This window comes from Lissotriton vulgaris, chromosome 2_1 (genome assembly GCF_964263255.1).
Source record: "Lissotriton vulgaris chromosome 2_1, aLisVul1.2, whole genome shotgun sequence".
In the NCBI taxonomy this organism is placed as follows: Eukaryota; Metazoa; Chordata; class Amphibia; order Caudata; family Salamandridae; genus Lissotriton; species Lissotriton vulgaris.
In genome coordinates this window covers 811,575,485-811,593,232 of record NC_141687.1, presented here as the reverse complement: position 1 = coordinate 811,593,232, position 17,748 = coordinate 811,575,485, and the positions used below count along the sequence as shown (strand labels likewise).

The 17,748-nt window shown below is 43.9% G+C and overlaps 1 protein-coding gene across 1 annotated transcript in view; it reads right to left on the bottom strand.

Moving 5' to 3' along the window:
• The window catches only part of AGPS (alkylglycerone phosphate synthase), a 760,022-nt gene that overhangs the window by 328,263 nt on the left and 414,011 nt on the right, over positions 1–17,748 (bottom strand). The window contains exon 12 of the mRNA XM_086956197.1: positions 10,696–10,747. Coding sequence (XP_086812323.1) covers positions 10,696–10,747 — 52 coding nt within the window. The remainder of the gene's footprint in view (positions 1–10,695; positions 10,748–17,748) is intronic.

Genomic DNA, 17,748 nt, shown 5'->3' with positions numbered 1-17,748 from the left:
TCAGTGCAAGTAGGTATTTGGCTAGCGACTACCTAATTTTCATAAATTTCATGAAATGTCAATTTTGTTATAACTCCTTGAAAAAATATAGCGTGAGGTTGACATAACAAAAGGGTATGCACGAAATCAGATACAAGCAGATGAAGTAAAAAAAGGTCAACGTTAGTTTATTTTAATTAAATTTCCGTAAAGAGCAAATAAGTCATAATGGGGCTGTTATGGGCAAAATCTAGTGTTAGCCATAACTTATGGCTGACACTAGATTTTGATTTGATATAATTTTTAAAGCAACAGATATGTGGAATCTTATCATATATACTATGTAAAATATTTGTGATAAATAAAGATGAAAGTAAGGAAACGGCTGGTACTACTTTTAAATAATGACACAGATGTATATCAGTTTGGCTAACACATGGAATTTTTCTTTAATTGCGCTAGTCTGCAGCATAAAATACCACAGGCGTTTTTTTGGAAATGGGATCTTTCAAGCTTCTCGAAACATACCAACACAACTCGCATTACTGGTATATTTAATTGCAAGCAGAATGAATAAAAATGCCCTTGTTTCGTTTGACATACAATTGTAAGTAATCTCTACATACGTCTTAAGAACTCGTGGTCTAAAATTGAAACTAAACATTATATTCAAAAGGAAAATCAGTTTTCATTGGCAATGTAACAGTTATTTTTGTAAGAAATTTGCTATATTTTTATGTTGTCGTGTACTGTTGTTTTTCAGCCAACTGATCCTTATCAGCTAAAAACAGTAACAACAAAGCGAGACACTAGCTGAGAGCCCCAGTAAAGACACACTAGAACGCACTTGTGGCGCACATTTAGTAAGAACAAATGGAGCATAATTTTAGAACCGGAGGTAGTAGGTGCAATATCTCCCCTGGGGAGCAGTGTGTCTGCACTGCCTTTTGGTGTTACCTGAGCTGTCCCAGGGATCGCTGTGAACTCTTCCAAAGGGAGCCCTCAGTGTGAACTGGGAAACACAATTAAAATACCTCCTCATGGTCTGTTTTCCATGTATCTGTAATACATCGTAGGCTTAAAGATGGGAGCTCATTTGCATGGGGCTATGTACTCCATGAATGAGGGAATATTCCCTTGGAATCACACTAGTGCAAAATGTTTCTGTGTGGTCCAGATTAATGAAGGGGGCCACAAAAGATTCGGCTGCCATTTCTATAATACCAAAGTGCAATGGGGACATAAACTGGAGCCCACTGCTCACGGTCTGCATTACTATCCCAGGGATCCTTAGTTCAGTCCAGACAGAACTATATCTAGGATATGATATTGTATCTCCAATCCCGCAAAGATCTGTAATGGTAGACGTAAAAATTACCTCTTACTTGACATGAAAATCTGCAAAGGCGAAGACTAAAAATATCACATTGGCCCCAGTTCAACCTTGTCATAGTGTAGAGTTCACGATCGAAGAGCACATGTCATTATGAAAATTGCAAAAAACACAGTTGATGGACAGAATGCAGAACAATGTCTTACATTCACCTCAGTACAAAGTAAATCCATCGTTTTATTGAGAGATTTTCTGTGAAATTTTTCCTTAATTAGAGTTGAGCGCCCTGTTGTTAACTGGTTACCTAATACAGTTTATTTTTATTTATGTGTTGGTTTTGAAAACAGATAAATAAATGGCATTAATAGCTTAATCTCTCTGGCTGGAGTGTCCTTATTTGCGGAACAGTTCGTGGATTGAACTGTGGGTTGGAGATATATATATATATATATATATATATATATATCATGGCGGCTGGCTTGCTGGAGGAAATAAAGCACCTTGATTAAGCACATAAAAACGGGTTTGTTATTTCGTCATTGGAGATTGGGCTGGGGCTGCTGCTGCCGCCTCAGGTTGTGTGGCGAATTTACGTGTATATATATATATATATATATATATATATATATATATATATATATATATATATTTACATACATATATATGTGCATATGTGTGCGCGTAGAGGTAGTGAGAAGTAGAGTAGTAGAGAGTGAGTAGTAGAGAGAGTATTAGAGTAGCACAAAGTGAGTAGAGAGTGAGTAGTAGAGTAGTAGAGAGTGAGTAGTAGATAGTAGAGAGTAGTAGAGAGTGAGTAGTAGAGAGTAGTAGAGTGAGTAGTGATTATCGAGTGGATAGACAGATGATTGAAAGCGTGGAAGGATGAATGAAAGAGTAATTGAATAGATGGATGGATGAGCGAAAGAGTAAATGGATACATGACTGGGTGGCTGAGCGGAAGGATGAGTGAAAGGATGGATGGGTGAGTGCAAGCGGTATAGACAGATGAGTGGAGTAGTGGATGAATAGATGGATGTGTGAACGAATTGATGGATGGATGACTAAAAGGAAGGATGACTCAATGAGTGAAATGGCGGACTTTCATTGTGATCGTTTCTGGGAGGGTTGGGGTGCACCTTGGTAAATGTTAAAAACTGACCTCAAACAGGTGTGAGCTTTTACCGTGCCTCCTCAACTGAAATAAACACGTCTCCTACATATAAATCGCTCAGTTCCCAGTACCTTCTTGCAATCCACTCCGCTGTCTTTGCCGTCTCTTTCAGGTTTTGAAAGCCTGGGCAGTTTCATATTTCCAAGTGAGGCATAAAGGGGAGTCCCTGCACTACATGCATCGAGAAGCGCTCAAAGATTCGAGACATCAGTGCTATTAAATAAGGCGTTCCCGGCCACCCTCTTGCACCGTGCCCAGATCATTTAAGGGATAATATCCTGCCAGGAGGTTCCTCGGAGGGCTCACGTGGAAAGGGGCAAGGGGGACACTGTGTTTAGGCAGCCTGGGGAGCAGGCAGTGAGGAGTTAAATTGTTAAGTTAGGGAGAGCGCTGGGAGGGCCGCATTTCTGCTGTTTAGGCCGCGAGAGGTTCGTGGTCAGGATGGAGGAAACGCATTGAGGGTTGGGACGGAGGTGCGCCAGTGGGTGCGGTGAGCGAGGGGCGGTAAGTTGGACAGCTGGGGAGGAAGTAGCGAGGGGTCTGATGGCAGGACCGATGGAGGGGCGAGGCCGGTGACTGTGGGGTGGGGGGGTGGGGTGGGGGAGTAGTCAATGCCAATGCCTTTCATCCCTCAGAGGCCAGTTGGGTAGTGTCTGCGGGTGTTCAGGAGACATGGCAGGCGCTGTCTGTGAGGGGTGAAGGGGTTATTGCAAGGGAGGCTGCGGGGTTGGGCCGAGGGTGATGGGGGCTGAGCAGATTGTCACCTTCAGTGGTGAATACGGGTGGTGGCGGTAGAAAACCGGCCAAGTGTCGAGCCCACGTTTAGCACATCTCGACAACAGAAAGGGCCGACCTACCTGTACAGGGTTTCAGGAACGTGATGACGACCACTCCCACTTATCATCCATTCAGCACGCAAGGTTTCGGGTGAGACCACCCAGGCAACCAATGCGGTAGAGACTACAAACACAGGTCGGTGAGCAGGCTGCACCGGCTCCAGCGCAGAGGCAGTGCTGCCAGTGTACAGTCCAGGGGGAGGCGAGAGGTAGAGGGCAGGCGCTATCGCCACTAACTCCGTGTGCATTCTACTTGCAGTGAAGTGCTCCCTCTCAGAAGCACTGCAAAAAGTGACAGCACTGTGTAGGTAGCTAGGACCCTCTGGATACTGCACTGCTTAGCTGCTCTCCAAGGCCACACCACAAAGATGGAATGCTTGGCTGCATTGTAAAGAGCCACTTCCGGCTCCGCACACCTGGAAACTGCATAACACCTCTGCAGCGCCTGCAGTGCAAACCTGGATTCTCGGCTGCACTGCTGGATCCATTGGCTAGGCTGGGCTCCCAGGCGAGAGCACTGCATGGACGGATCTCTTAGTTTTCAAGGCATGGCTGCGCCCCACCTGCAATGTCTGAGTATTCTAGCTGCAGCGCACATCTGGATCCTTTGGCTGCATTGCACAGTCGGATGTCCTGCTACACTGCAAGGCTGGCTTTAGGAGGGGAGCCGGACCAGGGCCTTTGTCTCTTGCGGGGCCTGGGGCACACTCGGAGCGGGACAGGCCGCGAGTCAGCCGGACCTCATTTAGCCTCTTGGAAACAAGGGTGCAGTGCAGCTTTTGTTTATGGCAGGTTTGAAGCTACCACCATCATAGGGCCTTAGACCTGGCTCAATCGTAGACCAATGGCGCTTCGGGTACCAGTAAAAGAAAGTGGCTGGCCAGAGTGGCCAAGAGGCTAAGAGGCTGCCGTTCTGAACCCAGACCTGCCTAACTGCAGAATATGGAGATCTCTGTGGGGGCTGATGAGTAGCAGCAGAGGGCAGCTGCGGGACAAGGGCTGCCATCTGCCATTTCGGGGTGTGCAGGGGATTTCTAGGCAAGAATGTGCTGATGCTCCACGGTGCCACCTGTCAGTTGGCATGCTCCCGTTCCCCGCTGCCATGCATCCCTTGCGGTCCATTATTCGCGCAGTACCTCCCTGGGGAGGGCGGGATAGACCTGAAAGCCAGTCGCCTCTTTAGTCTCAAACTGACTGCGGTAGACACGCGCATGAGGTCCTCGCATTAGCAGCATCAGTCACTGTGGTATTCTACGTATTGCACGGTGTGTGTTTTAAAGCACACAAGTTTACATTAGCGAACTGAAAAGCACACCTCAATATGCAAGTTAAAGTATCAAACACAATATGTTAAGTCAGTGGCTTAGAAGCCGGATTAGAAGCTGGTTGGGGTGGGGGTCAGGGAACACACATGCGGGAGTCATGAGGCGACCGGGGGCTGGTGCCACGAAAAGTGCACAGTGACAACTGCCTAAATCTTGTGACATGCAAGTTTTTCCTTATCTGAGACATGTGTGTCAGTCTGTGTGTGCATATTTACTGATGTGTGTGGGACAGCCCCGTTTCATTAATCACAGAAACAATTTAGAAATGTTCAAAACCTACTGATATTTTTTAGTCGAATTTAAAAGCAACGCTTGGGTGTTAACACCTCTGGATTTTTGTTTAAATTGGTTTAGCTGGAAAATAGACGCTGAACAGGTCTTGTGGGCACACAGATGACATTACGGGAGCCTCCCCCACGAATATATGTATTTACAACACAAATGATTCATCCCCGGTTCTTCCCAACCTCGGTTTACGGTAAAAGTTTCTCAACTTCTTTTTGTAGCCTAAAATATTTTTTTTGTTCAAAAAGAAGTAAGAGAACAAAAATGTTTGCCCGCTTCACCCATGCAGTTTTAGCGCCACGGGAAACACTGCATTACCTTGTGAAGGTTAAATAAATGTGGGTTCAGCCGCATAATTCAGGTTCAATGCCGTAAACGAGCCCAGTCTGCGTGGATCTTTAGACTCCTTCGGATTCCCACCCGTGCCAAGGGCCCGGCCTGTGAGCCAGCCCGGGGGCGGCCATGCCCGCTGTGCGCATGGGTGTGTCTGTCTAAAGTGGACGCCCTCGGGGGCTGAATATATGTACCGGGGGCGACCAGGCAAGATAAAGAGTTTTATGACTTTCATTATACAGTAACAAAAAAACATGAATTAAAAAGAACAAACAAGGCCTTCACGTGGCCTTGTGTGCAGCGAGTGACGTCTGCGATGCAGCCCCCACCCGCACATGGCCCTGCGCTGACACAATTGTTCCTGAGCTGAAAGTGGCTGGAGGCACATGGCAGAGCCGGACTGATGCACTTCCAGGGCTGCTGAGCAGGGGTCTCTGCCCCCTTCGAGGCATTTTCTTCGCATTCCTGTCAGGACCTTTACAGATCAGTGTGTCTCCGGGTCCCCTCCCCCTTCTGCTCAGAGAAAGCATTTCCAGGACTCCCCCTCCAGGTCAGAGCAGCCGCTCACCGTCGCATCCCTGAAATCTGCTGGCCTGTAACACAAGAACCTTTTGCAGTCCGCTTTGCTCCCGCAGGGAGGTGAATGGACGAGAACTGAGGCGATTCCGATTCTTTGGTAAACCGGAGACGAATTGTTGGCAGCAGGTCTATGTGTGTAGACAACAGCTTTGTTGCCTCGCTGGCTCCGTGCCCTTGGGAAGCCCCGTCCCTTTCAGACTGGGTGCCGTGACTTCCTGCTGGGGTAAAAGGTTCCTTATCTTCTTTATGGGGCCATCTGGACCCATAAAGAAGATAAGGAACCTTTTACTTCAGCAGTAAGTCAAGGATCCCAATCTAAAAAATTACGGGGCTTAGCGAGAGAGGAGAACGTCATTAGGACCTCTTCTCCAATGGCTGGCCACTGTTTAGGAGGCCAGCCAATGGAGAAGAGGGGCGGGGCTTAACCTCGCTAGTGATATTCTCTCTATCTCATAAAATCTCGCAAGCTCGACAGCGCATGTGCGCAGTACGCCACGCGAGACCTAAAAATGCGGGTGGGGTATATATATCTTCTCGCCATAAAGTCCTTCTTGTCATTTAAGTCCTTCTCATTTAAAAGAGCAAATACACCGGCTGGATTAAAACAAGTTCTACTTTGAGTGTTATCGGCGTGGACGGTTGCTAGTGGATTTTTTTTTTCGTAGCCTTTAAATCCATTACTGGACAGAACTCTATCATCGACTATGGGACCAGAAACATGGATGAAAATGTTCCAGTGCATTCTTTTGTCTGTGGCTTCTTCTCTCTGAGGAACTTGAACGATTCTGTATTGAATACTAATGACCATAGCCTGTCAAAAACTAATTTTAAATGCGGAAAATTCCGGAGTGAACCCAATATCGACCTGCATGACAACTGCTGATAGTCCTGGAGATAGGAACCATGCGTTTGGTATTTAGGAGAAACTGGAAGAGGAAGACACCTAGAATCGGAATCCGACGAAAAAAGGTCTTAAATACAGATGCTTTCTCCAAACGACTTTTGACCCCCACCCTGCCTCCAAGCCCCCTCCTCCCCCAAAAACAAAGAAAACGTTGCTGAGGCTGGTGCCCATATCCTGGGGTGTTTTCACACCCCTTAATGAATGTCGGCATTTCAAAGCCTCGAAAAACGAGCCAGAAAAACACTAGTTACCGTAGTCTTCAGCTCATTTTCCCTGCCACCGTGGGATATCGGCTCCTCACCGGGAGACATTAATGGGAACGGATATCATGCGTCACACGACGGCACCGTGTGAGTTGCCACGCAAGGTGATGAATGGTGTGAACATCTGTAAACAGCTACCTATCTTTTCTTTACTTTTTCATAAGTTCATCATCTAAGTCCCAAACAGTTTGAATCTTTGAAATAAAAGGGCTTTTTTTGCCGACAATCTAGTTTCCTTCACCCTATGTCGAAAGTTCACAACTAGGCAAATGTATTGTTTTATTATTTCTAACAGGTGAAAGCACTTTCCCTCTTTCTAGACCAGCTACTAAATATCTTTATTCATGATTGCAATGGATTCGAATTATTTCTGCAGTGAGAAATGAAAGGCGGACTGTAGAGGTTCACAGTCACCTCTCCTTTCAATCCATTTGGTCAACTGGATACACTTCTTCCTAAGCCAATGCAAACTGGGATGAACAGCTAGTCAACAGAGGCCCCAATTAAGAGCTATGAGGAATGCTGTGAAAGGATTCCTGGCTGCTGCAATTACCAAAACCACAATTCCCTGCCACAATTAACTAACAGAATGGTTGCATTTAAAAGTATGAAACACTCATAATGGAGAATAACTCTAAAGGATCTGATTCACTTGGTGGAATTCAGCACAGGTTTGTCAATACCAGGATAATTAACGCAGATATTTATCACCTGCAGGATTCCTTTGCGGGTTGGGAGCATTACGTGCTCCCATCTTACCTTGGCTAGTAGGACTGCATTTTCCAGCCAACTTATAATTCTGCACAACTCTTACTAGGGCCTAAAGAGTCCACCATGACCAGTAGTGGGAGCTCAGCCTCAATCCATCTAACAGGTAACGCTTGGCAATGAAACACTGACCTTTCAATCTTTCTTTTTTCCTTAGGATATTAATTGGTGCTGCAGGAAATAAATGGAAAGAATCCAATTTTGGGGTGGGAAGACAAGAGCACTTCTTTTAACAATGCACTCTGAATAAATACCCTTCATGCTCCAGTCTCAAGATCTATCTACTAAGCATTCCAATATAGTAGTAGAATGTTAGCCGTTCTGGACCTTAGCAGCCAAACAGAATATAAATGAAACTGACTGCTAGATTCATACTGTCTTGAAATTACTAAGAATGCAAGAGAGAGTCTAAGGTGGAATGTTCGAATACTGGACTCCGAGTTCTGTATTTTTGTTGTAATGTTTTTCGTAAATATGTTCCAATTTTGAATGCAGTAGGTGTATCCATAATAAAACCTTGATTTAAAACAACATAAACCCTATTACTGCGGGCTTTCTATCAGCTGAGTGGCTGGTATGGTAACCCTCAATCCCGACCTTCTCTTGAATCCCACACTTCACAAGATCAGCATAATCTACAGGCGAGACATACTTTGCCTTATAATTAAGAACTAAAAATGCATACTTTTTGCCCCAATACCCAAGACACCAGAAGCGTCCAATCCATACTCCTTCCTCAGGCGGGAGGAAGGCTACAACTTGCTGAGCATGACTATTTTCAAACAAGCCAACCTCATTTTTAAGGAAAAACTAAAAGGCACATCAGTATGGAAGCCTGAGACTTCTTAAACTCAACTTTGGTGAATTTCTAACATATTACATTTTTACTGAAAAATGGCAGCAAATTTGACAAATCATCAGAAAAGGGGTCTAGAAAAGAGCTCAAAACAGGTGAAGATAAAAAGTTGCAGAATTGAGAGTGGAAAGAGAAGTTACTATGTGTATAGAAGTGCTAGTTTAGGGTATTGGCAAGAATATAGGACTGGGGAAAACAGTTGATTGAGAAGGGGGTAAGGGAGGTTCTGACTTCGGGTCTAGGAAAAGACGAGAGGGATGTGGGAAAAACAAGGGAGTAGATATGGGGTATAGAGAAGATATGGGAAAAGCCTCAAGTAAAAGGGAATCAAAAATGGGGCCTGTGATCATGAAAATAATAGACTACATGCAATTTTGTCGCGGTAAAGGGCATGCACCAGAATGTCTTTAACACCAAGAGAAAGCCCTTCATCTTGAAAAAAAATGTGAAAAAATATATATGCGTAAAAAGTCTGCAATTAACATCTTGTGCTATGTACGTTTTCTATGGAATTCAACAAAGCCATTTCTAGCATACCCGTGCAAAGATATCCCCTTACGTAGGGAGTGAGCAGTGCTAGGAGAGAATAGTCTCAAACTTTAAATTAAAACATGGTTCATATGTAGTCAATCAATTTAAGTATGGCTCCCAACAAGAGACAAACCAAATTCATGGGTTGAAATCATACTTGTACACAAGGAAAAATAAGCAGCAAAGTATCAGATGTAACTCGAGCTGAGGATCGGTCTGTTGCAAAGGCTGAAAAAGCAGGCTGCTCGAGTCAGACCTGGATCATTTTATACAACGAAGGGGTGGTTCAGTTTAAATAAAAGTGATGAAGAAAAAAAATACTTAGGAGGGAAGAGGTTGTGTATTTAGCAGGGAAAGTTAACACATTCAGAGGGTTACTCCAGGCCACTGAGGCCAGATCGGAAAATATTTTAGTTTTCTTAAACTTTAAGATTTCCAACAGCAGTGTCCTTGAAGTTGTGAGTTCTTGCATAAGCAGGAATGGCAACCTTTCATGCCACGAAAACATGGGCTTTCAAAACAATTGTCTTCAAAAACAGGAAAAGGACAGCAAGGGCCAGTTTACCAATTACCGCTCATTCAGGATGAGAATGAAATGGCAACGATATGGATATGAAATGCTCTGCTGCATGAAGTAGTGTCATTATAGGAGAAAGGGGCACTTGCAAAGACTGGCGATGGTAGCAGTTCTCGAGTTAACCATGGAAAGAACCGAGTCTCTACCATGGCCCAAAAATCAGCCTAGGAAAAGAAATATTATACTTTAAAAATGTAGCTGATGTTTCACAAAATTTTTAATCACCTTATTTTCGGAACGGGTCAGACCAGAGTATGGGGTGAATGAAGCACATGGACGTAACAGATAGTGGCCAGAAGCTCAAAGAGAGAGCAGACACAACAAGACATATATTGGGAAGCTGGGACTCTTCCCCCCCCAGAAGCAGCATCAAATCTTATCTTGCCATTCTGTCTCTAGTAGAATGTAGGGCAGATATGACTCGCCTACAGAAAGATTGCACAAACTGCTTTGCAGAAGCCTAGTAATGTACAAGCCCATGGAACTATAGTCCATCAGAAACCTATCAAATGGTTTGCAGAGACTAAGGACTGAAGAAAGACTCTTTTGGCAGATATGTATTTCTCCCATCCTTAGGTTTTACTCATTTCTAAAGTCAGAGGCGGACCCCATGTTGCTACAACGTGCGTTAGTGCCTAATCCCCAGTGCGGAGTTTCACCAGTTGCAAACTCGGAAAAAATGTAAACCTGTAACCTCACCAGCAAACAACAACATGAAAGTGAGATCTACGACACACATTAGAAATATCCTCGCCACAAAACCAAAAGAATGTCTAAACAAAGGCCACTTAATTTTGACAGATTGTTCCTAGGATTATTCTAACATTAGCCCTAGAGTTATTTTTGAGAATCGGATCAAATAAACTGCCAAGACCAACCCATGGCAAGGAAACCATAGATACTTCTTTTAACAGTGTGGCACAATAAATATTTATAAAACATCTGACACACTTACCAAATTGAAACTGAGCATTATCCATAAGGCGGATGGAAGCAGGTGCACATCTCTGAAAGAATAAAATATTTCATTTATTTGAATCCTTTATAAATTAAGAATTTGTTTTCATTTCTACATCAGAAACCAGGTTATATGGATTTGCTTATAGACAACTGCATACAGTTCGTGAATATGCCACAACTGGAATGAACCACGTTTTAGACCCTAAAAAATGTCAAGGCTTTAAACTTGAAGGCAAGTATTCTGCATTACAACAAATATTCCCTTTTCAGAGTTCACATGCTATTACGATAACTAATAATATATTGCATGAAAGTGCTACATCTAAAATAATTGATTCAGTCTTCATTTTTGGCGTTATATTTTATGAATTCAGATTACTTTAATTGATATTTGCCACCTGTAGGAAACCCACCTCTATATAGTGCACCACAATGGGGTACCCTGTGCAGAGAGGTCAAAGACATCCATACAGAGGCAATGGTAGATAATACGAACGCTCTATTTTGTGGTATTGTGGGCAAGCAGTTAGGCTTATCAGAGGATAGTGCTAAGCATTTGTTATACACACCGAGGCAATAAATAATGTACACACTCAATGAATGTTGTCGAGACCGGATTAGAAAAAGAACGCTTCTTTTTATATAAATATTTAGACCACGAACTTCGGGTACAAGGTGAATACTTTTCGCAATACGAGAAAATCACAATAATTGCATTTTCTTCAGTTATGAACAATTACGCACAATACATTTCCTATCTATGGAAGGAAAAAGGCAACTGGCAAAAGTAATGTAGTACAGGTATCGTTGTGGTTACCCTTTTGGAAATCGGAAGGTTCAGGGCCAAGGTCCATAGAGCCAAGGACTCTGGAGCTTACCGGATTTCTTGGGAAAGAAGGAACCAAGGGACTTTGTAGCTGAAACGCTACGAAGGAAGGGAGCCACCTGTAAAAGCAAAGAGGGACTTGCAGGCAAGTCTGAAGGCCCTCAAGGGCTCTGGGGCCATGGGAGCACAGCTTGTTTGAAGATGCCCTGGCCGGGCGGGAAGTGTGCAATGAAGATGTGCAGCTGGGCAAAGACACGCAAAGATGAACCTCGCGGTCAGGGGTGGGCACCTTGGAGCGACGATTCTGGAGCTGCTGGGTCACTGGAGTTCTGATGTCCCTCGTCGGGTACTGGCTCTCTGTGAAGTTGAAGTCTGCCTGGACTCAATTTGTAGGTTTTTGCAGCCGGGGTCTGGTACCCCCGAGTACTGGTGCCTTTCAGCTACTGTGGGTCCTGAGGCCTCAAGATTTGTTGCAGAGGCCGAGAGGATCATCCAGCGCAGGTGTACCTTTCGCTGGTGCTCTGAGACATCAGTTGGGCTGGGGACCTGTTTGACGCTGGACCGACTTTCCTGTTTGTTGTGCCTGCAGCCTGCCTCTAGCATGAGAGGGTGGGGTCGTATTTCAAAGGCGGTAAGGCCTTTGAAACTTGCAACCACCGAAGGCTCTTCCAGATGGGGGTAAGGTGTGAACACCTATGCCCAGGACAGGCTTTGTTCTTGACCTCTGAGCACGCTGCTGTGCACCCCAAGAGGTCGGTAATCTCTCTGGTGGTGACAGGCTGGCTTAGTGTGGCCACTAACTGTTCTAAGGGTTGGTAGGTTTCAGGGGACCCCTCTAATGGATCCTCTGTGTGCATTTTTTTATAAATCTGACACTGGAATCAGTGCAGGTTTATTAAGACGAGATGTTTGGTACCAAACATGCCATAATACAGCGAAGCCATCCTGGAACTGGGGAACTCGTAATGACGAGAGTGTCAAGTCCATATACTCTCTATCGCTTCCCTGTTCCCTTACAATAGCCAAGAATCGACATGGATATTGTAGGGGTCTATCTGCTCATGCAGATATGTTCTCGGAGGAGATATAGGGCTATATGATCTGTCAGAGGGGTGTCTTACCTATATCCCATGCAGTGTCTGTGGTCATGGCACACAGTGCCATGTCGATTCTTCGGTTTTGCTGCACCAAGGCACGCATTCTGTGATGGCAGGGTGCATGGCCCTGGTGAGGGGACCCCAGGTTAGCAGCACAAGTTGTGCTGCTAACCTGGGGTCCCTCTTCAGTGCCAACGCCCTAGGTACCAGGGGTTCCATTTACTAGGAACTTACAAGGCATACTGAAGTTTTGCCAATTAGGAAACAAAAGGTACAGTTTAGGGGAAGAGCTTCTGGCACAGAAGACCTGGTTGAAATGACATAATTTTCAAGGAAAAACAGTAGTGACTAACCATGTCCAAAAGAGGCATTTTCCTACACCATTTCCCTCTCTCTCTCTCTCTCTCTCTCTCTCTCTCTCTCCCTCTCCCTCTCTCTCTCTCTCTCTCTCTCTCTCTCTGTTAAACACACACAAAATAAATCACAACTAGATAATTTGGTTTTATCCTTCCGCTGTCGACTTGTTGGAACTCTTTATTTCACATGCTGCACTCCATGGAAGTGCATGTATTTCTTGCCCCCCCCCCCCCATGCTCTCTTTCAACTCTCCACATCTTGCCTCTGATCTTCCTCATCCCCTTCCACTCTCTTTCTTAAATGTATTTTCATGAGAGCTTGACAGCTGACAAATACCAGTGGCCCGCTCGTTTTCTATTTTTTTGCAGTCCCATGCACAGTGTTTTCTTTCCACTATCACTTTACCATTCTAACATCAGCACATCTGCAATGTCAGAATGGGAAATTAAAAATGGCCTCCATGCAACACAAGACGCATGTCATGGCGCACACATCAGCCATGATGCATGCATGTGGAGAGGCAGGCATCTTGGGTTGGGCTTTCTTTAACTGAAAACCCTTTGGAAAACTGACGCTCAAGCAAGTGCATGAATCATTATGCATGCAACCAATGAAAAAGCCTTTGCAAAGCCTACTCTTCTCCTCAAAGGATTTTTGTATGTAGTTACCCACCTTTTACTCAATGAAAGACAAAGATATTACAGAAAATAGGGAGTCAGACACTTTCTAGCCCTCCTGTACACCCCTAAGAACCTAGAGTATTTCCCAGAAGCGGTGTGGACCTCTTTCAGAGATATGGCTGTCTAAGATGGTTGTAGCCAGTTGTCACTCAAATTCATCATTTGACCTGTGCCTAACCAGAATTCTAAAACAGTTGACTCCAATTTTGTGCAAAGAACTGACAAATCTTTACAAAGGAAAAATTGCCTCATCGATCGTATCAGATGAATGTAAATGGGTATGATGAAACCTTGCTGAAAAATCCAACAATGCTGTATCTGATGGACCAGAATAATTTCATGCTGATATCTCTGCTTCCATATACAGCCAAACAACTTATTGGGGAAAGAAGTCATGTCTCGTATTTAGCACTTTCCTGAAGCCAACTTTGGTCGGGTAAGAGCAACAACTTAGTGGTCCTCTTAGCTTTAGAGGATTTGAGAGGGAGGTAAATGTCATAAGTCAGAACTCTTGATTTTGCTAGATTTATCTGCAGCCTTTGAAACCACTGACCACAACCTTGTGTTAAGGCGTCTGACCTAATGGAGCTCAAAAGTACAGTTATATAATTGTATACGTCTTTCCTAACTAGGCAATTGAGGGGTTTGCCCTTTCCCTCAGTCTACTTGGGCACTCAAAAGATCACCTAGGGTGTCCCACAGGAATCATTCCCCTTTCTGCTACTTTTTGATTTAGGTATAGGGCCAATAAGTAAACCTCTTGACTAAAGCATGGTCCAGATTGTATATGTATGCCGACAACACCCAGCTCATATTCAAGCCATAAGTAAATCTTTATATGCTGCCAGTGCGGTTGGGTCTGCCTGATTCTGCAGCCCTCTCTATTGGTTTGTCCACAACAAGATGAGGGATATTGGTAAATTTCTTATAGTGAACCTAACTGAGGTGGAGAAAACGCTCACCGACTTTAATCTCAGGATTTGGATGCCGTCAGGCTTCTTCAATGGTGTAGCATTTTAAAACCCTCAGACTACAACTGTTACACTTAGAACCTCTTCTGCATGTGATGGCAGTTAACGTTCTAATACAATCCGTCTTTACTTTGAGAACAGCATATATCTGCTGTTACAGAAAAACCTTGACTAACAATCAGATTGTTCAGAATACAGCCGCAGGGGTGTTATGAGGTCATCAAAATGCACAACTACACTGCAGAAATGATGCAAAATATGTTGCTGACATCCAGTGAAGAAAAGAGCACAGCTCAAATTCAGAGGGCTGTTTAATGCCGCTAGCTTTATAACCATCAAGATTAGAAAATATCGGCAAACCAGCTCCTGTTGATAGCGCCCACTTTGATTTTGTAAAACTGGGAAAAAGGGCTTTCTCTGTGACGGCCAAGCTGTGGAATACATAACTCCCCAAAATGCATGCTCTTTTGTCTCCTAAGCTTCCACAAGAATTAAAAACATGTATTTAATCTGTAGTTGGCTACTTTAGCAAACGGTCATATGTTACTGGGTAAAGATGTATTTATGGATATTTTTATTTTCCTCAAATTATTATCACTGATGTCATCATACAGATGTCCCTCTTGAGCATGTGAAAATGCTAGATGGCGCATATAATTAAAAAATATAACACAGAATTGTACTCTCAGCTATTGGCTACAATTATGAACATTGTTGATAAATAGGGTGGATATCATTGAGCCAGTAACTTCACTACTAACAGCCATTTCGGAAGACTATATCTAACTGCTGGTTCTGTTTCTTTATAATATCCTAAAAACCGGACTAAAGATTTTCAGCATGGTCCTTGGGTGTCGAGAAGTGGCTTGCGCAGATCCGCATTAACTGCGCTACACCCTAGAAGTGACAACTGAAGCCATACAGAGGCACCACCCAGGGATGCTGATGTTAGTGCATTCCTTTCCTTACTGTCACAAGTGGATCTGGAGCTAGCTCCTTTTTTTGTCAGTTGACTAACCTTTTTTCTTCACTAAACTTTTTCCAGTGTGCAAGGGAAATTTCACCTTTTAAAACAACAGGCTTTAAACCATGTAGGGACTGATGCAAAAAATGTCCTGTGACATGAGCGCCATGAGGTGTGTCTCTAGGGTCGAACCACAACTCCAAGTCATGCGGGGAGTGTGCCCTACCGAATCCAAAGGGGATTCGGTACCTTGAACCCAAGCTGTATGTTGTCAAAAAAAGCAAGAAACTGCGTAAAGGCCACTCCGCTCAAAAACCAGAAAGCAGGCTCACTCCTGTTTTGGCGTTTTCGGGATCTGTCGTGCAACAGACCTCCATAGTGCTCCAATGCTTAGGGTAAGTCCAAATCAAAAAAGAAACACAACAAGTCCAAGCGTGCCTCGCCATCTTCATCTGAGAAGATGCAAGGTCATCAAGTTGCCTCATGCCCTCGCTCCCGGACCTGTATGGAGGAACCAATTCTGCAACTAATTCCGATGCACCCAGAATTTCCTTGTCCATTTCTAACAGCCTAACAAATTGAGGCATTTAAGGAGACCATGTTCCAAATTTTCTGCAACAGACATACCATGTTAAAGCTCAAAAGACAGTACAGGATAGGCTCCTTAGAAAAACTCAGTAAGAGAACAAAATTATTCACACTATTTTCATCACAATAATTATGAGGTTCAAAGACAATCAAGAAAATAGGGAACCTGGGTCTTCTGCCCAGTTCAAAAGGCAGTTTTGGTAGGGTGGGGTTTGGGCAGGGGAGTGGTGAGACAAAGTACAGGAGGATGGTTAACTACAATAAGCCAAATGCATCGCAGCACTGTATCCTTAACTAGAGAATATTTAACAGCAGTATAAACAACCAACATACAAAAAATGATCTATTTCATTGAGGCACTGTTTACAGAAAAGAGTCCTTTTTGGTTTATACAGGAAGTTTTAATTGTTTTAGCCAGTCCTCAAAGAGCAAGCCAGGCATACCGGTTTTGCCTATGTTTGCTAAACATGTTGCTATCTTTATATATATATATTTTTTTGTTCGAACCACGTTCCTTGAAAAGACAGTAAAGTTGGATTATTTTCCCGTCTCTATAAGTGTACAGGACTACATTTGAGTCCTTCCGGGCCCTGCCTAGAAAGCAATTATCCCTAGTATTTGTGACATATAGCTAGAAAGCAATTATCCCTAGTATTTGTGACATATAATTAAAAAAAGTATCAGCAATCTCAACAGGCTGCATGCTAAGGAGCTCAGTCCCTTCGGATGACGATACTGGCGTAATGGAGGGTCAAATTAGTGTTATTGGCTTAATGTCCCCTTAGGAGTCTCACTGCATTTGCTCTAAGACTGGTTTGGCCTTCCCAGTGTCAGGTACTCTTTGGAGTCCTGCTGGGACGAATGGCAACTTGTTTACTGCCTTTAACCCCTTCAGCGCGGCGCGAATTTTCACGCTGTGCTGAAGGTTCTAATGAGCCTATCGGCTCATGACGGAACGGTTCCGTCATGAGCACAGCTCAACCGACGCTCATGACTGAACCGTTCCGTCATGAGCATGGAAGGGGTTAAGTGTGTTTTGGGTGATGGGTGATGTGGTGTGCAGAGCCCCATTCACATGGTGAAGTGAGTCGGCTAAGTCTAATGGCTCTGTGCAAACACTCCTGCAATGCTAATAACCTTTATAGACTAGTAGGCTCTGGCTACATAGGAATCAGTGTGTTTCAAACGCACATGTGTTTATGCGTTAATAATAAATGTTTCTCTTTGAAATTACTTGAGATAATATATTTCAATTATGAAAGAATGTAATAAATCAAAAAAGATGAATCACTCACAGATACTGGGTGGCTTGCTACATCATTGGGGTTACTCCTTTGCAAGGACACTCATGACGGTAGGCGGGTTGGGTTCTTCTTAGAAGTCTTGGAATCTTTTGCAGAGTTAAAAAGTAGGATAGAGACAATGGAGGGTCTCAAAATTACCTGTTCAAATTATATTAGGACAGTTATGACTAAACTCGCTATACTAAGTATTGAGATCTCTACACAAGATTAAAACCACAAAGAAGTGGTTGGGGGAGAATGGTGAAAGTCAAACTTGTGGCT